Source organism: Condylura cristata, unplaced genomic scaffold (assembly GCF_000260355.1).
Source record: "Condylura cristata isolate star-nosed mole 26May11 unplaced genomic scaffold, ConCri1.0 scaffold00028, whole genome shotgun sequence".
NCBI classification, from domain to species: domain Eukaryota; kingdom Metazoa; phylum Chordata; class Mammalia; order Eulipotyphla; family Talpidae; genus Condylura; species Condylura cristata.
Window position 1 is genome coordinate 17,330,496 of NW_004567129.1, and position 21,095 is coordinate 17,351,590.

General features: G+C 62.0%; 4 protein-coding genes across 15 annotated transcripts in view; 2 read left to right on the plus strand and 2 right to left on the minus strand.

Moving 5' to 3' along the window:
- ENKD1 (enkurin domain containing 1) overlaps nt 1-3,451 on the plus strand; it is a 3,677-nt gene extending 226 nt beyond the window's left edge. The window contains exons 1-7 of one of the 4 annotated variants that reach the window (XM_004690466.2): nt 31-189; nt 277-471; nt 984-1,156; nt 2,290-2,415; nt 2,511-2,677; nt 2,775-2,911; nt 3,000-3,451. In XM_004690466.2, the coding sequence (XP_004690523.1) occupies nt 105-189; nt 277-471; nt 984-1,156; nt 2,290-2,415; nt 2,511-2,677; nt 2,775-2,911; nt 3,000-3,160 (1,044 nt within the window). In that variant the 5' untranslated portion in view covers nt 31-104 and the 3' untranslated portion in view covers nt 3,161-3,451. Of the gene's footprint in view, nt 1-30; nt 190-276; nt 472-983; nt 1,157-2,289; nt 2,416-2,510; nt 2,678-2,774 lie in introns of those variants that run through there. The other 3 variants (XM_012730646.1, XM_012730645.1, XM_012730647.1) reach the window with 3 other exon arrangements.
- Nucleotides 3,452-3,528: 77 nt separating this feature from the next.
- PARD6A (par-6 family cell polarity regulator alpha) lies at nt 3,529-5,447 on the minus strand. 5 transcript variants are annotated; one of them, XM_004690468.2, is made up of 3 exons: nt 5,227-5,447; nt 4,647-4,869; nt 3,529-4,409 (listed from the first exon to the last, which is right to left on the minus strand). In XM_004690468.2, exons 1-3 carry the CDS (start codon nt 5,383-5,385, stop codon nt 3,658-3,660), a joined length of 1,134 nt encoding a protein of 377 aa, XP_004690525.2. In that variant the 5' UTR covers nt 5,386-5,447; the 3' UTR covers nt 3,529-3,657. The 5 variants fall into 5 exon arrangements, with proteins under 5 accessions (XP_004690525.2, XP_004690524.2, XP_012586096.1 ...); XM_004690467.2 differs by having other exon boundaries at nt 3,529-4,412; XM_012730642.1 differs by having other exon boundaries at nt 3,533-4,412; nt 5,239-5,447.
- A 56-nt stretch (nt 5,448-5,503) lies between these two features.
- Nucleotides 5,504-10,560, plus strand: ACD (adrenocortical dysplasia homolog (mouse)). Of its 5 annotated transcripts, none has more exons than XM_012730639.1 (12): nt 5,504-6,162; nt 6,246-6,382; nt 6,529-6,622; nt 6,704-6,780; nt 6,903-6,947; nt 7,059-7,093; nt 7,248-7,399; nt 7,481-7,736; nt 7,853-8,154; nt 8,247-8,338; nt 8,418-8,525; nt 10,447-10,560. In XM_012730639.1, the coding sequence occupies exons 1-11, from the start codon at nt 5,977-5,979 to the stop codon at nt 8,488-8,490; spliced, it is 1,449 nt and encodes a 482-aa protein (XP_012586093.1). In that variant the 5' UTR covers nt 5,504-5,976; the 3' UTR covers nt 8,491-8,525; nt 10,447-10,560. The 5 variants fall into 5 exon arrangements, with proteins under 5 accessions (XP_012586093.1, XP_012586094.1, XP_012586092.1 ...); XM_012730640.1 differs by lacking the exon at nt 10,447-10,560 and adding an exon at nt 9,098-9,179; XM_012730638.1 differs by lacking the exon at nt 10,447-10,560 and adding an exon at nt 9,989-10,440 and having other exon boundaries at nt 5,505-6,162.
- Nucleotides 8,557-19,873, minus strand: RLTPR (RGD motif, leucine rich repeats, tropomodulin domain and proline-rich containing). Its single transcript, XM_012730637.1, has 38 exons — nt 19,825-19,873; nt 19,489-19,583; nt 19,343-19,393; nt 19,134-19,196; nt 18,909-19,033; nt 18,691-18,785; nt 18,452-18,522; nt 18,263-18,336; nt 18,069-18,144; nt 17,906-17,994; nt 17,709-17,803; nt 17,543-17,629; nt 17,352-17,464; nt 17,166-17,243; nt 16,951-17,027; nt 16,740-16,844; nt 16,536-16,605; nt 16,251-16,332; nt 16,063-16,159; nt 15,922-15,979; nt 15,635-15,807; nt 15,309-15,471; nt 15,132-15,233; nt 14,054-14,182; nt 13,854-13,967; nt 13,532-13,692; nt 13,366-13,453; nt 13,001-13,138; nt 12,828-12,894; nt 12,133-12,368; nt 11,219-11,319; nt 10,779-11,139; nt 10,582-10,704; nt 9,946-9,982; nt 9,733-9,804; nt 9,421-9,630; nt 8,749-8,868; nt 8,557-8,711 (listed from the first exon to the last, which is right to left on the minus strand). Exons 1-38 carry the CDS (start codon nt 19,871-19,873, stop codon nt 8,611-8,613), a joined length of 4,146 nt encoding a protein of 1,381 aa, XP_012586091.1. The 3' UTR covers nt 8,557-8,610.
- Between the last annotated feature and the right edge of the window lie 1,222 nt (nt 19,874-21,095).

Here is a 21,095-nt window from a genome sequence, read left to right on the forward strand (position 1 = left end):
TGGCCGGGGTCTAGGTCCTAGTTCCGGGGAGGCCGGGGTCAGGGGTAAGGCGTGGGAGGTGCGCACACCGGCAGGCCTCGGTGCACCGTTGCAGGGTCCGCGGCATGTGCGAGGGTCCGTCCCGCATCTCGGGGCCCATTCCCCCAGACCCTTCGCTGTGCCCCGACTACTACCGGCGACCAGCCTCAGGTGAGTTGGGCGGGGAAGGGTGAGGAGCCAGGCTGGGGCCACCTCCACCTCTGAGGCCCGCACTCCCGCCCCCTGTCCACCCCACAGCCCAGGGGCGGCTTGAGGGAAATGCGCTGAAGCGGGACCTGCTTACCTGGAACCCGGACCTGGATACCACCCCTCCTCAGGGCCCTCGCATCGGCCCTGAAGCCCGAAAGATCCTGGAACGAGGGCAGCACGGCGTGGGGCGAGTGCTACTGCAACTCGGGGCCATCACTCTGCGCTCTGGGGCCTCTCCCAAGAGTAAGTTCTGGGCAAATGTGAGGTCAAAAGGTTGAGATAAAATGCTGCTGCCCCTCCTGCTCCAACCTGGGCGCAGGCTTTGCCTCTCAATGTGTTTCCCCAACTATAAAAGCTCGGGGATGCGCACTGCCTTCTTGCAGGGAGGGGCTGCAAGAGGTCCTGTCTGGAAGCCCTAGCGCAGCTGGGAATGCACATGCATCAGAGGGCCAACCCGAGTGCCTGCTGTGTGTCAGGCCCCATGGGCCTAGGTTGAGGACACATCTGCCATCACGGTGGGAGACAAGTGAAGGATGATCATGACACACAAAATAATGGTGTACTTCACAGTGAACACGCAGAAAGCTATCTGAGATAGAAGAAAATAGTTTTTGTGTAAGGAAGGGAACAGGCAATGAGGTGGAATAAATGTATAGGTCCCAGTTAATAGCCAAGGTGAATGGGGTGTGGGCCAGTGTCGACACGTGGGAGCTGGAGTGCTTGGGCGGCAGAGCCTGGCAGCATCTTTTCCCCAGGAAAGGACCCTAAAGACCACGAGAAAGAGAATCTGAGGCGGATCAGGGAGATCCAGAGGCGCTTTCGTGAGCAGGACCGCAACCGGGAGGAGGGCCAGGCCAGGCCCCTGAAGGCTCTGTGGCGCTCACCCAAGTACGACAAAGTGGAGTCCAGGGTCAAGGCCCAACTGCAGGTACCTGTTTCAGGGAGCCAGAAGGATTGTCTGTCTTGTTGACCACTTGGCCCTGATCCGGGTTTCACAAAGGGAGGAAAATCCCAGGGAACTAAGGCAATAGGAAACGGGCCGTCTCTGCTGTAGGGTGGAGCTGAGGTGTGCGGCGGTTTCTCAGCAGTGGTGACACCTGGGGGATCTTGGGTGGTGAGCAGGAATTAAGCAAGGGGGAGAATGGAACAGAACATTCTGTGGAAATGGTACCCCCACACACACACACACGACCCAAGGCCAGAGGGAGCGTGAGCAGTAGGGTGCTATACACAGTATGTGATGAGAGGAGACTCGCACGAGCTCAGACTGAGGAGTCAGCTAGACCCATACCACGCGGACCACTTCCGCTTCTTCTCCGCCTGTTTCTGAGAGCAATGGCGAGGGAAGGGACAGGGCCATTGTTTGCGGCTGAGGTGCGTGGATCTTAGAAGGAGTAGGAATGCGAGAGCACAACAGAAGCATCTGAGGGTTGGTCAGGGTTTGCGGTGTTGTCAGTAGTTATTGTCAGGCTGAGGATGAGATAACCAGGAAGTGACCCTGGATTTAAGAACTCGGTTGTGCCAGATCCAGGAAGCTTCGCTAAGAAAGAATGGTAGCTGGAGTCAGGGTTGAGGTAGGAGGAGAGGTGATTTGTTGTTCTTTTTTTTTTTTTAAGATTTATTTATTTATGCATATAGAACTAGGGTGCAGGCCAGAGGTGCAGGGGCAGTGAGAGGATTCACCAGTGACAGAATGAGAGCAGAACAGACAGGTCAACAAATCGCACTGCTGAGGGGAGCAGCGGGCGGGTCAGGAGAGGTCTGCCACGCCATGTGGGCCATGTGGTCACCTCCAGGGCAGGCGGGGATCGAACTCATGCTGAAGTGGCTTCAGCTTCTCAGTGATGTGCTTTAACCCGCTGCGCCACTAGGGAGGGCCCAATTTGTTGTTCTTAAACACACGCGTTTAAAAGCTGATAGATTTTCCTTCAGGAGGGAGGAGGCACATAGGACTGGGGAAAATGAAAGGCCCCGGGAGGCAGGGGCACAGAGGCGGGGGGCCTAGTGGCTTGCGCCCTGACCTCAGCCCGACTGGTCCTTCTGCTATGCCCTGCCCACCAGGAACCCGGCCCCACCTCTGGGACAGAGCCTGCTCACTTCCTGAGGGCCCATTCTCGCTGCGGCCCTGGGCTCCCTCCACCCCGTGTCCCCAGCCCCCAACTAACCCCATCAGGTCCCAGTGCTAAGGTGAGCAGATGTGTGAGAGCTGGGAGGCGGGGAAGGGACCCAGGGGCTCAGGGACACAAGTGTCATCCACCTCATCATGCTGCGGTGTCCTGCAGGGACCAGGCCTAGGAGTGGACTTCATTAGCCACAATGCCCGTGCTGCTAAGAGGACGACTCCCCGGCGGCATTCCCGCTCACTGCAGGTCTTGGCACAAGTGCTGGAGCAACAACGGCAAGCCCAGGAGCACTACAATGCCACGCAGAAGGGCCACGTGCCCCATTAGTAGGTCCCACTGCCCTGCGCCCAGGGTGGGGGCGCCCGTGGAGCATGGGAACCAACACCCGTGCTGAGGCACCAACCCTGAGCCATGCCTCCACAGCTTGCTGGAGCGCAGGGATCTGTGGCGCCGGGAGGCAGAGGCCCGCCAGCTTAGCCAGCCGGACCCTGCCATGCCCCCCGGCCATATTCGCATGCCCGAAAACCAGCGGTTGGAGACCCTGAACAATCTGCTCCAGAGTGAGTCCTCGGGCAAGGGGGGGCTGGAGGGAGCACCCCTGGGGACCATGCACTCCCGCGGAGCCCTCACTGCTCCGGGCCCCTGTAGGCCAACAGCAGCTGCTGCGCGAGCTGGTGCTGTTGCCTGCTGGAGCAGACTCACTGAAGGCCCAGGGCCACCGCGCTGAACTGGACCGGAAGCTGGTGCAGGTAGAGGAAGCCATCAAGATCTTTTCCCGCCCCAAAGTTTTTGTGAAGATGGACACCTGAGTCCCTTTTGGGGGTGGTGATTATGGGGGAAACCGCATTGAGGATGACCAGATGGCCACAAAAGGCAGGGTCAGGCGACACAGAGTGGAGTCTGAGGCGGGAGCGGTAGGATGGTAGTGCCCCAGCGCACTCTTTCCGCCTCTCGACTGTAATGGGGCCCTCCCGCCCTCTTCGCCCTTGTCAAATTAAACCTTTTGTACATAATGAGGTTTGTTTCCATAAAAGCTTTTCTTATCCTAGAAATTCCAAGCCCAGTGACCCTCCTGCTGCTTGACCAAAGGCAGCCTGCCGACTGCCCTGACTACTCATGCCCAGGGCAGAAGGCAGGGCTGTGGGATCAGGGTGGAGGCTGGGACACAGAAGGGTCATGACTGCATCTGTAGAAAATCTTTAATGTTCCCCCAGACTGAGTGGGTTCTGTAGTGAGCTGGAACCCCCCACCGGGCAAGTCCTGCCATTCCAGCAGCTTGGGATGGCAAGGGCTGCCTTCTTGCCTGTCAGAGGCTGAAGCCACTACCGTCACCTCGCATGCTACCTCCCCACCCAGAGCTGGCCTGCTCCTGATCATCCAGGGATGGCAGCGAGCTGCGGGCACCAGCAAGTAGGCGGCCTGGATGCAGGTCCCAGCAGGAAGGCCCCTGAGACAGCCCATTGGAACAGGGAGGTTGGCTGTTCTCAATGACTAGATCACTGCTGTCATCATCACTGTCAGGCTCAACAGGCCCAGGCCCAGTAGAACGAGGCCCCATAAGACGCCCAGATGCCCCACGCACCACATTATTGCGCTGGTTGGCTGGCTTGACAGTGACAATTAGGTTGTGGCTGTTGGCGACCATCATGTCTGTCACTTGGTCCAAGGTCTTCCCAGCCACCTCAATGCCATTTACCTCGAGGATTTCATCACTGACAGCCAACAGCCCTGTACTCTCAGCCAGGCCCCCTCGTACCAGGCGGGAGATGAAGATGCCTGGAACCCGCTCTAGGCCCTGGGGAGCCACTCGAACGCTCATCCCATCTCGGATGTAGAAACCCAGAGGACGGTCAGAACCATGCTTGTGCAGTCGCACCCGTCGGTGGGTCTCAGGCAGTAGGTCCACGTCTATGACTGAAGAGACCTGGCGGAAATCTTGGGGCAGGCTGATTAGCAGGGGTGGCCGGGAGCGCAGGGGTGCCGCTGGCCGAAGTAGGAGCCCTTTCTTGCGCCGCTGCAGAGAGCTGGAAGCAAAGGCCAGGCTGCTGGAGTCAGCTGCTGCTGCAGGAGAGGGAGGTGCTGAGATCAGAGACCCTGCTCGCTCACATGGGCCATTTTCCACCTGGCCCAGGCCTGGGGAAGGGGGCACTGTCGCTATTTTCTATCACTTGGAGGTCAGGCCAAGGGCAGGGGCTGCAGAGAAAGAAGCCTGGGTGCCCTGGGCATGGACTATCCCTGGTAGACCTGCTCTGTCACCCTACCCCATAGAGGCTGCCCGTTTTACCCTATTCTCACCCCGCTTCTGCACCAGCAGGCGTAGCGGTGGGGGCCCACTGGCCAGGGCCCGGTGCAGGCTGTCATCGTTAGTGAGGGGCAGTAGGTCGCCATGAGCATCCGTATAGCCAAGCAGCACATCCAGACCTGGGATCTGGTGCACCACGCGCAGCAACCGGGAGAACTCTTGGAAGCCGTTCACCGAAGCCCGAGGCAATGCAAAGCGTCTGAACTCGGCATCAAACTGGAGGCAGAGGGTGGAGGAAGAGGAGGGGTCAGGACGGAGGCCGAGCCCCTTTGTCACCACTGGTCAGATGGCAGGGAGGGGAAATGTAGTGCAGCCACAACAGCTGCAGCCTTGCGCCCAGACCTCGGTTCCAGTACAAGGGACGCTGTCCAAGGTCTCCCCGCCCTCAGGTACCCAGGCCACAGCAGCAGGAGGTTGGCAGTGGAAGGAAGGATGACGAATGGGGGGAAGAACAGGAAAACCTGAGAGTGGGACGTGGAGGATGGAGGAGAGAAGGTGGTGGGACCGAGGTGCCAGCAAGGGGAGAGTGAGGGAATTGGAAGACCCTAGGCCCAAGGCCGGAGGGGCCCTTACTTTGCTCTTCACCTCGACGATGCTGTCGGGACTGCGCGCTGGAGTCCTCTGCGGCCTGGCCATGGCGGGGCCGGGGGACGGTGCCCCAGGCGGCCCGCCGAGGCGCAGGTGCACAACCCGGCCAGCCGGCCCACGCCACCCCGCCCCTGGCGGTAGCATTCGCCCCGCCCCGCCATCCGGACCATGACGTCAAGGGGACAGCGACCAAGTGGTGAGAGGAGTCTGCGTTTCCTAGGAAACGGAGGTGTGGGTGGAGAAGTCTTCGGGAACTCTCACGTCATTACGCTACGGTCCGCGAGTCCCCGGAGTCGAGGTTCGACCAATCCGAGGAAGGAGTGAGTACTGACTACTGAGCAACTGTCAGTGTACTGTTACTTCCCCTGCCTCACAGGGCTGTGCATTTTGCAGATGAGGAAACTGAGTCAGAAAAAGTACTTCCTGAGCTCCGTGGGGTCACAAGACTTTGAAGAGGCGTGGTGCTAATTCGCCGGGACCACGCTTGGCCGTAGGTAGCCTCAGGTTGCAGAGCTCTTCCTCCCGTTCCGGCCAGTGCTCGGTCCTGCTTTGTTCGGTGCTGCCGGAATCCTGAGCAGTGCGAACGCCGGGCCCGCTGCCTGGGTTAGAGTAAGCAGACCCGCTCCCAGCCCACCTCGCCGCACTCCGCAAACGTTCCCACCGGGACGGACGCGCCAATGCGCAGGCGCGGGGAGGGCGGGGCGGGCCCTCGGCTTCAAGCCCCACCCACCCGTAATGCGTTTCCTCTTCCGGCCGGAGGCGGGGTCTCGGTGTCCGCGGGAAAGCCGGGCTCGCGGTTCCCCAACGGGCGCAGCTGCTGGGATGGCAGACTTGGGGAGTCTGGTCCTGCGGCGTTGGATTAGAGAACTAATCTTGGGGTCAGAGACGCTCTCCAGTCCGCGTGCGGGGCTGCTGCTTGAGGTGAGCCCCCCCCATCTTTATCGGGGCGCGCACACAGGGGTTGGCCCTGAGGGCGGTGCAGTTGACGCGGGGGGCCGCTTCAGGTGCTGCAGGAGCCCGACGACCCCGGCCCTTCCCGCGCCCCTGACGTGCCTGACCTGGGGGCCGAGCTGCTTGTGTCTGACGGGACCCACAGTGTCCGGTGCCTGGTGACGCGGGAGGCCCTGAACACCACGTCCTGGTGAGAGGGCTGCGGCCGGGGCTTGGGAAGCGAGAAGGCCCGGCCTGAGCCGGGGTGGTGGGCGGGTGGAGGCGGCTCGAGCCGGAGCCGGAGCCGGGCCGGTTGAGTTCCTGTGGGGCCCGCTGTGGAGGTCGCGCTCACTGCAGGGAGGAGAAGGAGTTTGGCTTCCGCGGGGCCGAAGGCCGACTGCTGCTGCTGCAGGACTGCGAGGTTCGCGTCCGAGTCTCCGAACGAAGCACGGTGCGTGGGGAAGCTGGTTTGGGCGGGTTCCTGGGCTTGGCTTTTCGTGACAAGGCCTGAGACCCTGAACTGCCCCTCCAGACGGCGGAGTTCTACCTCCAGGTGCACCACTTCAACCTGCTGCCCATGGAGCAGCGCCGGGAACCTGTGATTAGTTGGTGAGTGATGTCTCGCCGTCGGCTTGATAGCACTGGGGCTGGCTGGTTGGCTTGGGCCTTCTGGGTGAGCGAACTCGGACGCCCCCTACTAATACTGACTGCCTACAACCCCCGTCCCCCAGCAATCAGGACCCCGCCGTTCGGAAAAAGCTCTATGACTGCCTGGAGTGAGTATGGGGTTGGGCTCTGGGGCCAAGTGTGGCCAGGTGGGCACTTGGCAGCTCTGTGCAGACAAGCCTCAGGATTGTTCCTCAGGCCTGTCCTTTCTGCCTTTTTAGGGAGCACCTTTCAGAGTCCACTTCCCCCAATGCAGGTACTTGACCAGGGGCTTGACCAGTGTTCCCTAACTTCCTGTAGAGTGACTTCTTCAGCCCTCTCTCCCTGCTTTTTTTACTAAGACCTCTTCCCCACCCACCCCACCCTTCCTCCACTGTGAGCTTCCGCCCTGTCCTGCCCCTTGCCTCCAGGCCCTTCACTGTCCCAGCTTCTGGATGAGGTTCAGGAGGACCAGGAGCACTGGGGGGCGCTAGTGCGCCTGGCTGAGAGTTGTCTGATGCTGGAAGGTTCTTGCTCACCACCCTGCCTCACCCGCTGGGCCACTTCACGACACAGGACCATGGTCAGTTTGGGGTTGCCCTTGGGAAATGTCAGGGTGAGTAGGAACTGGGCAAGGGCTAGACTGGGCATTCCCCTTCCACAGGGGGAAGCCGTGTGCACTGTCCCCAGCGCATATCTGCACATATCTGAGTGTGACCAGCGAATCCTGAGCAGTCTGGGCCAGACTCAGAGGGCACAGGCTAAGGCGGGCTGCAGAGGTCAAAGCTGGAGTACCTGGGGACTCGGCTCCCACGGTGCTGATAAGCCTCCCTTGACCCCCGAGTCTGAGCTGCCCCCATCAGATTCAGCCCTTCGTGACCTATCTCTGACCCTAATCTCGTCCTCATCCAGCTCCTCAGGTGAGGTGGTGTGCAGGCCGCAAGCACTGGTTACCGGGTCAGGTTACCGGGCTATACAGGTCACTCTTGCTCTGAGCTGAGTGGGCTGTGCCCACAGCGAGTCCTTTGCTCCCCAGGAACCCCTGCCTTGTCCAGCCATGCACTGACAGAAGGAAGTGATGCCAGCGCCAGCCTTTTGCCGACTCTACCCCCCAGGTCCCCACACCTCAGCCGTGTACCTGACTCCTCACTCCTGAACAGTACCCCAAGTCTCCCACTGCTTGGCCACGTCCCTAATCCATACCAGGCCCATGTGACCAGGGCCCAGAAACATAGGCAAGAGTTTAAGGAGCTGGAGTTGTGGTCGCCCGGCAAGAACTGGCAATCCTCACCGAGGGCAAGATCCACCAAGAAAGCCTTGGAGCCCAATCCTGTCTGGGTGAGTGGAGCCCCCCGCCCCCGCCCCCGCCCAGGCTGGGAGGAGCGAGGTTGGCCTGTGCCGGCTCCTGTTCGAGACCGCGTCCCTTTCAGGACCCTCCTAAGAGACACGGTGATGGCTCTGCGTTCCAGTACGAGTATGGCGCACCCTGTGCTTCCCTCTGTGCCCAGGTCCAAGCTGCTCGGTGAGTGCCTGGGCTGCGCACTGCCTGGTCCCTGGCCCAGCCTAGTCCGCACTGGCCTGCAGCTGCGGCTCTCTTCCAGGCTCCCTCCCCAGCTGGTGGCCTGGGCCTTGCACTTGCTGATGGAGCCTCAGCCGGAGCTAACCCAGCTGTGAGCCGTCACGCGAGCACACGGGAGGACAGCTCACAGGTCCGTGCTCAGGTGGACAAAGTGTTCCACACTCTTCCTTTGAGTTTTTTAATAAAATAATCTCATGCGGCAGGAAAGGGGAGGGTCAGAGGTTAGGGCCGCCGCCTCTTTGGTCTGTGGCTGGGGAGAGGGGGTTCTGCTCAGGGCTGAGGGGCTCTGTGGGCTGTTCAGGCAGAGGCTCAGCTCCTGCAAAGGAAAAGGAGAGGAAGGAGCAAGACTGGACCGAGCAGCCCCGGCACCTCCCATCTGGCCAGCCGTCTCTTACCTAGGCTTGGAGAGGGCGGCGCCTCAAGCTTTGGCCTGCGCTTGAGGACGGGGGAGCGCTGCAGCCGCAGGGGCCGTTCTGGGGAACACACAAAGGCCTGGGCTGGGTTGCAAAGGGCTCGCCCCAACCCCTTCTCACATCCTTCAGTGCGCATGTGCAGGCACCACTGCATCTGTGCCCGCTTCCCTGCATTCGCCCACCCCTGCAAAGGTTCTTCTGGAGGAGGAGCCCAGGGTAGTGGGAAGGGCTGCTGTCAGACCCTTGCTTCCGGCCTTCTGGCTCCCAGATCTCTCTACCCCTCCCCCAGACCAGTGGCACCTCCCTCCAAAGACCAGAGCCATGAAGGGGGCCTGGGAGCCCACCCTCCTGTACTCAGCACACACGGAGGCGTTCCCCTCACCAGCCGGGGCCTGGAGCTGGTCCTCATGCACAGACACCGCTCGTCGCCCCGCTGACAGAGGCCTCGGCCTCAGCTGGCCATCTGGGGAAGGCCAGGGTATCAGGACGGTCAACAGCTGCCCCCACCCCAGCCCTTACCTCCCTCTTAGGGCCCCAGAGGAACTGAGTTTCATCAGAAACACCTCTGGTCCCCAGTCTAGTATTGGGGTGGCAGCTAGGGTCCCCACCTACCTTCATTCCTGGGACCTAAGCAAGGATCCTCTGGAAGGCCCAAGCTGTCTGGAGACGGGGTGGCTCTTCGGGGACTGGGGCAAGGGGAGGGGGGGCCAGGACCATCCTGTTGGCCCCAGCCACGGCTCCTAAGCTCTGCATTAAGCTGCTGCCCCAGTGACTTCCAGGTGGTGGATTCTGGTGCCCCTGGACCGGGTCTGCACGAGGGGTCTGCAGGGAGAAAGAGAATCCACACGGCCCAGGCCGGTGGCCTGCCCGGTGGCCCCGACCCCACGTGCCTGTCTCCCAGCACACACTGTGGCCCTCACTCACCAGCAGAAACGGAGTGGGTGCGGGACTTGATGGAGATGGGGGGTGCCTCCGAGGAACTGTCCATAATGTCACCTGCAACGTGGGACTGGGGGCTCAGGCACCAGGCCTTAGGAGTGAGGGGAAGAGAACCCTGGAGAGTAGATGCCTGCGGGACCGTTTCCGAGGACACCCCCTGCCCCAGAATGCCCTGCCCTGGCCCAGAGCCTCACTCACCATCCGAGCCGGCCTTTTTGATCTCTCCGTCTTTGCTCTGTAGGAAACAGGGCAGTCAGGCTCCAGGCCCGCCCTCGGCCTCACCCTTGTGTTCATTCTTGGACCCCAAAAGCTCCGTCGGGAGGTGCACAGGAGACACAGGACGCCTTCTCGTCACTGTGTCACCCCCACATTTCAGTGCTTCTAAGTGCAGTCTGAGTCCGTCTAGCTTCACGTGTTATTCGGGTTTTCTTGAAGAGTTATTAAATGGATACATGCAGAGCTGTGGCTCTTATTAGAGGCTGTGACCGGGGGTTGGATGAAGAGAACCTAGTATAACACCCTGGGTAGGGTCTGGCAGTGGGGCGTTCTAGAGGGATATGGGGAGCAGTGCAGTGAGAGCTAATTGAGAACAAGACCCCAAGTTCCTGCAGGCAGGGTTAGGAGTCAACAGTGTTTCAGTGAGGGGAGCCCTGGAGGACTTGGCTGTTTTCAGTCTCGTGATGGTCACATTGCTCTTAGTTCTGCAGGTCTAAGAGGACTGTCACAAGTCCGAGGAGGAGCGCTCCATGGGGACGACAGGCTGGATGTTGTGACTAGGAGGAGGGCGGGAGCCGACAGTCAGACCTGTCCGTCTTGAGTCCCTCCCGAACTTACTTGCTTCCTCTTGCCTTCGGCAGCCCCGCTGCTTCGGCTCACGCCAATCCTCTGCAGCATCACTTGTACCCGCTGCTCGAAGGATGGGGCCAGCTCCGTCTCTCCCCGCTCCAGAGGCCGCCGCTGGGGAGACATGCCAGGGTGGCAAGAGCCTGCCCTCCTCAGTCCAGCAGCCCTCGCCCCCGACCACGCCTCACCTTGTCAGGCCTGGCACCCAGCGCCGCCTCCTCCTCCTCGGCGGGCAGCAGTATCATCGAGTAGGCCTTACTTTCCCGTGTGTAGCGAGGTCGGCTTCTGCGAGCAGCGTCCGGGCTGCTGGTGCCTCCCTCGGCCCCACCTGGCTCCTCACCCCGGCCGGGACGGGCTGGGGGCCGAAGCAAGTCCCCAAGTGTGGATTTCCGGGTGCGCGGAGCTGCTCCAGGGCTGGTCTCTAGATCAGGCCGGGGCCCACGTGTTGAACGAGGCTTCTTGAAGGCAAAGAGCGTGCCCAGTTTCTTTCGCAGTGTACGTGGGACTGGGGTGGTACCCCCCTCGGTAGCCGGGTCCTCAGGAGCCCAGCTGTGGGCACAGCCAGCAGTGAATGGGAAGGCCCGCGGGGTGCCCAGCCCGCCCCAGCCCGCAGCTGCCCCTTACTCACAGGCGGGCCTGTTGGATTAGCCTTTTGGAGAAGAATTCTTCCACGCCCTCGTCCACACGGGCACTGAGCCCATTTCCTTCCTGTGGCAGGGCTGGGGGCACCTGGAGGACACCTTGGGGTCAGGGCTGGGTGCACTCTTGATCCCTTGTCCACACGCCTGAACCGGGCAACTCGACCCAGAAGCTGGGGTCACCCTAAGGGGCTGCTGACGCTCCCCCACTGTCAGCTGGGCTAGGTGCGGATTCCAGGCACCCTTCACCCCCAGTTGGCCGGGACACACACCAGCCCACACCCATTCTGTCCCGTGGAGTATTCTACGTACCCTGTGCCACCCGGTCACCAGCAGGCTAGAACCCACGCGCTCCCTGGGTCACACATTCCCACTTGCCACCCCCTCTGCTCCAAACAGTTCCCTGCAGTGTCCCCCCACCCCCACCCCACCCGGCCTGCTGGCGGCTCAGCGGCGCCAGCTGCTGCGTCAGACCCTCTGGGGGGCCTTGAGCCAGTTCCTCCCTTCCTTCCACCCGGTGCCCACTGTCCCTGCTGGCACCCAGTCCACACATACATCTTTCCACACATACATGCGCGGGACGTGCAGTAGATGTAAGCCCAGGGACCCAGCATCTTTCAGTAATCCTGGGGGAGGGAGGATAAGGTGGACACCCTCTTCCATATCCACCATGCAGGGGGCAGCCCGAGGCTGAGTCCTACACCCAGGCGCACACCCAAGACCTAAACAGACACAGTCTGGGGTGTGGGGTGGCCAGGATGCAGCAGTGGCCACAGGACCAGGTGGCCTTGCACCCCTATGACCCACAGCCCCGTCGCTATCACCCCAGGGGGTAGGTGGGGAGCAGTCGGGCCGTCCAGGACCCCTAAGTCCAGAAGCTCTAGAGTAGGGGAAGAGCACTCACCTGGGGACCCCCGGGTGGCGGGCGGTGGTGGTGTTGGCGCCTCGGCCGCGGGCGGGCCCGGGTCGGGTGGCGCAAGGGCTGCCCAGCGGGTGGGAGGTCCATGCGAGGCAGCGGGCCGGCCTGGAGCCCGGGGGTGGCGGGGCTCGGAGACCCACGCGCAGACGGCCCTGCCTGCGGCTCCGCATCTTCTCCGGGAGCCGCCAGCTCCGGCTCCTGCTCCGGTTCCTCGGCAGCACCTCCCGGGAGAGCACCAAGAGAGCACGGAGCGTGGAGCCCTGGGAGGTGGAAGCGGCTGAGCTAGGGCGGCGGGGGACCCGCCCAGGGCGCGGGGAGGGGCCCGACTACACCGCCCACCCCCCTCCCCGTTTCCCCTCCCCCAACCGCTGTCCGTGGTGCTGAGCGCAGCCCCGATAGTGCGTGGCTCCGCACAGCCACCAAGCATGCGCGTTCGGGGGGGGGGGGGCGGGGGTGAGAAGGCGAGTGGAGACAGCGTCCGCCCTGGAGGTCTGCGCTGCTCCCATTCCATGCTGACCACATGGTTCCCAACCTTGCAAGAATTACAGGCGGGCCTGGACCTGGCCCAGTCAGGGTCTGGGAATTCCCAGGACAGGGCTGCCTTCAGGAGTTGAGATGTCCAGTCCCAGTCCAATGGAGTCAGCCCCACCCACTTAACTACTCCCAAGGCCCTGACTTACTGTGAATGGAAGGAGCCAGGTGGAGACAGTGGCTGGTGTCGGGCCACTTCTCTAGAGCACTGTCATTCTGGTGTGGATACAAACAACCTGAGTCAGAATTGTCCTGGGACCCTCACCCCCCCACACAAGAAGGGAACATCTAGTGTTCTATGCCAGGTTCTGGAACCACTGACCTCTTCCTCCTCCTCCTCTTCCTCGGGGAAGAAAAGTCCATCCAATACCCCGGGCCCCACGGGGCTGGGTTCTCCTCCCTCCAGTGCTGGCAGGGTTGGGGGTGTTGCCAATGTTGCCTGCTGAGCCAGACTTTCCACCTACAATACCAGGCACCCAGAAGACGGGCAGTTACAGCCTCAGTCATAGTCCTATCAGTGCTAAGGGAACCCTGAAATACCCCTGGGCCACATGACCCCAGAAGACATTACCTATTAGGCAGTGGCCAGCTCAGAGTGCCTCCGTGTATGTGTGTGTGCATGCGTGTGTAGCGTGTGTGTGTGTGTGTGTGTGTGTACATACATACACCAGTGCAGTTCCTCCTCACCAGCCGATCCCGAGCTGCACTCAGACCCTCCAGAGCCTGAGCCACAATGCTTCCTGCCAAGGTCCCGGTGACAGAAAGTCGCATGTCCCTAGGGCAAGAGAGGAGAGGCCAGGGTAAGCAGGCTGCCTCTCTCCAGTCCTGCCCAGCCCAGTCCCATCCAGCCCACCTGAGCCTACTGAAGGCGTCTTGCAGGAGGTGCTCTGGGAGCAGCTCTGTGAGGGTCCTTGAGCCGACCAAGAGCCCCTCCAGTTGCTCCCTCCACCTGGGGCCCTGCAGTATCTGTGGGCAGAGGCTCCTTGTTGTGTCCAGTGTGGCCTGAGTGAAGTCCTGGGTAAAGGCCAGAGCTTGGTGAGGGTATGGAGAGGGCCCAGGCTGCTCGGCCTGGAGCTCTGACCCCCAGAAAGCAATGACTCAGGAGAATGACAGCTCTGTGGGTGGGAATCCAGCACACCCATGGCAGTGGGCCGGGGGCAAGGATACCGTCTCACCTGAATGTCCTGGCGGCAGACCTCGCCCACCTGCCCGAGGAGACCCCCCAGCTTCTGCCGTAGCTGCCACTGATGGCTCGGGGAGTTCCCAGCCTCATACAGGATTGGGAGAATCTGGAGGGGTGAAGGAGGTAAGGGAGTTCCAAACTGGCACCTGACTAAGAGAGCAAGAGGCTTCTTACTGGCAGTGCGGCGCTCACACTGAGAGAGAAGTTGGCATTTTGGATGGCATCCTCGGCCTGGCGCACGGCAGCTTCACCCTGGGGCCCAGCTCCACAGCCCAGCAGCTCCACGTGCTCCTGCACTGACTGGCACAGCTCATTCACTTCCTGGGGGGCATCGGCAATCAGTCCCAGCCTGGTTCTCTCCAGACCCTGACCCCCTCCAGGGTCTCCTCCAGGACAGTGAGGTCCTGAAGCCAGTGCCTCCAGACCAGCCACAAAGGAACCCTTGTCCGTTCAAGGAGGGAGAGCACTGTGTCCTTTGGTTCCTTTTAGGAACTTTATCTCACTTCCAGTGTATCCAGAACAGGAAGCACAGGAGCTGCTCACAACCCACACAGACGGCAGACTGAGGAGTGGGGAGGAGAGGGGGTGAGGAGCTGTGCGGAAGGCACCAGAGGAGCCATGGGCAGTTGGGCTAGTGGTGAGCAGTGGTGTGAGCTTGAGAATGGGTCAAAGGGCAGGCCCAAGGGAGCCCAGTGCAACCAGGAGAGACCTCTAGCCATAGCCCTGGCAGGTGTGGGTAGTGAGGCTCCTGAGCAGAGGATGAGGAGACCACCTGAAGGTAAGTAGTGCAAAGCTCTAACAGGATGCCTGGATTAAGATGCCTAGGCGCCAGGGCTCGGGGAGACGTGGGGCTTGGGGGTGGAGGGGGAGAACATCAGACAAGGGCAAAGTATTGGAGAGAGACGAAGCCTGAAAAAGGGCCACTGAATCTGGCCAGACAGAGGTCACTGATGAGGGGAGAGGAATCCTGTGAACAGGATGCTGTGAATGGGGTTACAACTGAGCAGGGAGCGGAGGGAGATTTTTAAATAATTCAGGTCTGTCAATAGGAAGGTCTATTTAAATGCCTTGGAAAGGCAGTCAGGGGTATTATTGGGGAAACTATTTCCGTAGTGATTAGCTCTTTCCCAGGCCAAGGAGAGGGACCTGTTCAGGACAGGAGGACTCGGCTACCCTGGAGCCAGGAAAGTCACTCCCTCAGACTCAAGGAGGGCCCTGCGCTCCACATCCTCTGCCTTCTGAGGTGCCTGAGCTGAAGGAAGATACAGACCTGCTCCGAGGGGTCTGAGAGGAGCCCCACTGGCTTCTGATGGGAGGTGCAGGAAGAAGAGACTGGACCAGTGTGGTTGTTCCTCAAGAGACAGGCTTGAATCTGAGGACAAGGGATACGGAGCGGTTGGGCCAGGGGGCATCGGGACAGAGAAGGGCAGGGAGGAGAGGCCCTCACCTGATGCACTGCGCGTGCTGTCAGCTCTGGGCGGCTGCGCTGAGCCTGGGCCACGTCGCTCAGTGGCAGAGGCATGGCTTTTAGGCTGCGGTTCTGCTCCAGGGCCTGCGCCACGTCCAGCAGGCCCAGAGCGGACGTGTGGTTCCGGTCCCAGACCACAGACCTGGCCAGGTGCGGCTTGTTTGAGGCAGAGATCCGCAAAGGCCCACCCAACCCGCTGGCCTTGGCCATTTGCCTGGCCCACCCACCTGCTGGGTCCACCTCATTCAATCTCACCTTCACCCCTTTCCCCTCCCCTCACGGCTCCCATTCTGACCCCTGCCCACCGAAGCCTCGTGTTGACTCGGAGAGCCTTGGCCAGTAACTTGGCACCCGCGTCCCCCATGGCGTTGCCACTGATATCCAGCGCCGTCAGGTTAGGGTTGGTGCCCAGGGCCCGCAGCAGGACGCTGGCACCCAGCTTCAAACGGGACTCAGCCACGGACAGAGACTGCAGGGGCTGGGGTTGGAGAACGCTGTTTGTCCTTGGAGTCCGAGACCACAGGGGGATCAGGAGTCCCAGGCAGGGGTCAGAGGTCCATTGCCTGAGGGTCCCACCGGTGCCTGAACTCACACAGTCGTCATCCTGCATGAGCTGCACAATCCGGTGCAGGACGTCGTCCAAGGTCTCCCTGTGGGCAGGAGATGGAGTTGGTGTGGAGGGACCTGGGTGGTGGGGTGCCGTCTGGAAGGCTGGAGCTGGGAGGGGGCTCACTTGCAACGGACGTTGAAGTTTCTTCCAAGCGCCACATGTCTCAGGGACCGGCTCCTCCCAATGGCCAGCACCAGAGTCACCATATCTGAGCCGAAGCCTGGGGGTGGCTTGGGTCATGCACAACGAGGAGAGGTGGGGGTGGGATAGTTCGGAATTGGGGGGTGAGGGGAAGACAGGGGCAGCCTCACCATTATCTGACAGGTCCAAGGAGCTCACGGCGGAGGCATCGCACACTAAGTCCTGTATCACCTGAGCTCCTGCGGAGCGCAGCTGCAGGTGGAAAGCAGAAGGCAGCCGCTAACAGGCCGCTGAGCTAACAGGCCGCTGAGCTAACAGGCCGCTGAGCTAACAGGCCGCTGAGCTAACAGGCCGCTGAGCTAACAGGCCGCTGAGCTAACAGGCCGCAGGTGGGGGCAGCTGCCACGCTCCCAGGAGGCTGGGCCCACTATCTACTGGAGCTGGGCAGGGCTCACCTCGCATGCGCTGAGGTCCAGGTGCAGGTCGCTGGCGCGCGTGTTGAGTGCGAGGCCTTCCAAAAGGGCCCTGGGAGGAGATAGCACAGGGGGTGGTGGGTCGGGAGCCCCAGGACCCACCAGTGCTGAGAAGTCCGGCCAGGATGCGCAGCAGGTTGTGGGCGAGGCTAGGAGAGAGGCTCAGGGCGCTGGTCTGAGACTCACCTGAGCGCATCCAGCGGCAGCTTGCAGCCTGCCAGGCCCAGGTGCCGCAGGGTCCCGGCGTGACTCAGGAAGAGCTGCAGCGCCCCTGGCGCCGCCCGGGACTTCCTGGGGTGGGGAGCATGAGGAGTGGGCTTCCGGGTAGGGCGCGGGGAGGAGGCAGCTCCTGGTCTTGCGCCCCACGTCCAGGCCCGCCCACCCCGCCCACCCTTACGTGCGGGAGAACACGTTCCTCGACAGGTCCAGGTGCATGAGGCTGGCGCTGCAGCCGCAGGACAAGGCCGAGAAGAGCTGCGGAGACGTGTGTGGGCTGCTCAGCCCAGGCCCAGCCGCCCCGCCCCCGCCCCTGCCCTGCCCACCGGTCTGCCCTCGGGGCTCAAACCCGCGCCCCCAGCCCTACGAATCACCCCCCACCAACCACCCCCTCACAGTGTCCAGGGCCGCGTCGGTGCCTGCGAGATTCAGGAACGTCAGCACATTAGGGCGGCTCAGGAAAGTGTAGAGGTCCTGGTGGGAGGGCGGAGTGAGAGTCAAGATGGCCTCCCCGGAGTCAAGATGGCTCACACCCCACAGCCTGCGCGTGCCCAATCAGTGCCCCCACAGACAGCCACTCACCCCATTGTCCTCCGAGACCCCCAGAGCCCCAGGGTTCCCAGAGAGGTCCAGGTGGGTCAGGGCGGAGTCAAAGGCGACATTGGAAGCCAGAGCCCGGCCCAGCGCCCTCATTCCTGGAGGGAGGGGTGGACGGCTCAGCAATCAAGCGGCCCAGCCCTGCTCCACCTGGCCCCCCACCCAGGCCCGCCTACCTCGAGGCGTCAGCCCAGTCTGCGCCAGGCTGAGTCTCCTCAGGCCTCCAGGCCGACGCTCTAGGTGTTTGCTGAGTGCCACCACGCCTAGGGGTGGGGACAACCAAGAGGGTCTCACCTCCTCCAGGGGTGGGGCTGGGGGTTCCCCAAGCTCAGCCAAACCTACCTCGGTCATCCAGCAGGTTCCCTGCCAGGCTGAGCTCCCGAAGTCCAGAGCTCGAGTGTTCTGCCAGTGCATGGGCCAGCCTTCGGACAAAGTCTCTGGGGACCAGGCTCCCGTGTGAGAATCTGCCCCTGGGCCCCCAGCTCCTCCCAATCCCCAGCCCCAGGTGCCTGTCCCCAAGCCCTGCCCGGTCCTCTCACCCCCTCAGGCCGCAGGTCTCCAGCACCAGCTCCTCTAGGTGGGAGGACTGACTCATCATGTGCAGGATTTGTTCCGAGACCTCGAGGCTCTGAGAACCAGAGGGCGTCAGTGGGCTGCACCCAACCCTAGTGCCCTCAGCCCCTCCCTTCCCCTTCCTTTCACCAGTTTCATGTCCACACAGGAAAGGCACTGGAACCACAGGTTGTAGGACAGGGCAGCCACACTCAGGGCTAGGTCCCTGGGTGGAGAAGGTGCAGAGTCGGAACCCTGGGCAGCACGCCCCTCCTTGGAGAGGCTGAGGCTGCGGCAGCAGGCCACGGGCCCTTCCCCCCTTGCCTGTTCTGGCCAGCACCCACCGACTACCCAGATGGCTGAAGTCCCCTAGGCTGAAATGGCGGCAGCCCTGGCGATGATAGATGGTGTCCACGTCCTAGACAGGATGAAAGTATCTCCAGTGGGCCTGTGGCCACAGTGGGAAGGGAGGGCCCAAGACACTTGGGGAAATCAGATGCCTCCAGAGCCCCCAAAGAGGGCCCTACCCTCACCCACTGAATCTCCTCTCGGAAAGGGAAGCCATTGTAGTCACAAAGAGCCTCATATGTCTCCACAAAGCCACCTGGGGGATGACAGGGTGAAGGAAGAGACGGAAGGTCAGCAATAGAGGAAGACCAGGCCATGCTGGGCAGTAGCTCTGCCTCCCCTGGCCCTGTCCATTTGGGGGATCACCAAATCCAGGGGGCCTGGGCTGCAGGGGGTGGGCCTAGAAGCCAGCCTTGGCCTTTACCACAGGGTCTGCTGGGCGCCATGGCCTCTGAGGGATGAATGCTTCTCTCCAGGCGAGCCAGCATGGAGGGCGGCGTGGACCTCCGAAATAGCTTCCTGCAGAGGAAATCAGAAGGGGCAAGGGATTTCTGGCCACTGGTATGTGAAGCAGCCCACTGTGTGGCGGGGACACCTACTGCCGTCCTTCCCTGGCAGACCCTCATAGTGCCTGGGGCTCACCCAAGGGTCGAGTGAGGGAAGACCTTCTTGATGGCTGTGGCTACGTGCTGGGCCAGCTGTTCCAGGGCCGCCAGGCCAGGCAACTCCAAGACCAGCTCCGGCAGCGACTCCAGCTCAAAGGTGACCTGGGAGGGGAGGCCGTTGGGCTGGGTTCCACTGCCGGGGACAGAAGGAGGGGAGCGGAAGGCCAGGCTGCAGGCCCTGGCAGAGTGGCAGGGGTCTCACCTGAGGGGGTGTTTCCTGCAGTGCCATGGCCTGGACCTCCAGGTAGCTGAATGTGCAGTCCACCTGCAGAGTACCCGGTCAGCCAGGTCCTGCCTCAAGCCCCACCCTCCCAGGAGCCCAGTCCTGTGAAGAGCAGAAGCTACCAGGACCAGGGAAGCTGCTGGTGGGGCAAAGGGGTTGGAAGAGGCAAGCCAGGCCCTGAGACTCACCCTCAGGGGCAGGCAGGTGTGGAGCAGGTAGGCTCTCCAGGGTAGTAGCGCCTAGGGGGAGAGAGTGTCTGGCCCTGGCAGGGCAGAGGCGTTTCCCTTTTGCAGCCTGGGTCCCAGTGGCCCTCCCGGCTCTGACCCCGCCATACCAGGACATGGCCTCGCTCGGCACCCTCTCGCGCTGGCAGCGAGGTTGTCAGCAGCAGCTCTGCCTCCTTGGGCCACAGAAACCTGGTGATCTCGCCTGTGGAAGGCAGTCTGCTGGGGGCCTGTGGTCCTCCCCTGGAGGTCTGGGCCACAGTCAGGCCGCCTTCTTTTATGGGCGAGCCCCGAAGGAGGGGGAGGGGAGTGAATCTGGGATGGCCAAGTCCCTCAGAGCAGCAGCGTGAAATCTCTGGTTCCTGCCCAGCGGGGCCTCTGCGTTGGGGCTCAAAGCTCCGCTCTGCTTCCTCCCAGTCAAGTAGGCGGGAAGGGCCAGGGCTTACCTCGCAGCTCACAGGATATGCCATCCGGAGCCTGGGGGGTCTGGGCCATGGAGCCCGCACCAGGAGGCTGTGGTACCCCCAGATGCCCCAAGAAACAGCCGCAGGCGGGTGGGCGGGCGGGCGGGTGCACACAGGAAGCCTGGGCTGGGGCAGCCCGCACAGCAGCCACCTGCTCCTGTGGCGGCAGCGGAAGGTGCACGCAGCTTCCTGCCAGGCCGCCCCCTGCCCGGCTCCTCCCCGCCTCAGCCTGTGGGCCGGCAGATGTCGCCTGGGTACGGGGTGGCAGGAGAGGTCAGGGTCCCCGCTGCCCACTGCTCCACTGTGTAGGAGCTTTTGGGTCAGGCAGGACATGGAGGAAGGAGTGGCGCGCTTGAAGGGTCTCGTGTAAAGCTCTCTCAGGGTCGAGCCCCCTACTTCCACCCAGCACCACCCCTGCTGCGAGCACCAGGGGGCGCTGTCCGTTTGGGGATCCTACGGACCCACCCGGCTTCCTGCCCTCCACTTGGGACTGGAGAGGTGGATTGGGGAACTGAACAAAAGGCGGCCAGATGGCCTCCAGTGCATCGCCCTCACCCCCAGAAACCAACCTCTGACTTCCAGTGTGGAGTCCCTGACTTTGAGTGGGAACAAAATGTCAGATGGGCCTAGACACCCTTCTGTGACTGTCCAGTTTTCATCAGATTCAGGCTGGTCAGGGAGTGCACCCCAAGGACTCCAGGGAGAGGTGGTGTGATCACAAGCAATGTCAGGTATATGGGGGTCCTGTGCGTCTGCATTCTACACTAGCTTGAGTTTGGGGAGCCTGGAACCACTCTCTAGGAGAGGAAAGCTAGTGTCTCCAGAGCAGGGAGGGGTCAGAGGATTATGGGGTGGGGGTCTGCCAGCCAGAAGCTGCTTTTACTAAAGACCAGGACCGAGATTCCTTAGGATTTCCAGGAGAGGATTATCCTCCCACCTGCACCACAGTGTAATTGAACTCCACTTATGAAAGAAGACAGCCCTCTGCACGGCCCTCCTGGCTTTTACCGAGGGGAGAGCAGACAGGAACCTTGGTTCCTTTCCCCTCTCTAGCTCCCCTGCCCCACTCGGGGAACGCCAGCAGCAGGAGTGCAGGCAGTGGGAGAGCACCTGCCAATCATCTGACACCTCTCCCCCCAACAAAATCTCACCTCCCACTCACTGAGGGCCACCAAAGGCTGGGACTAAGTGGAAAGTGAACAGTAGTGATGCGGGGTGGTGGGGGTCGGGGGGGCTCCTTCCCTCAGGCAATA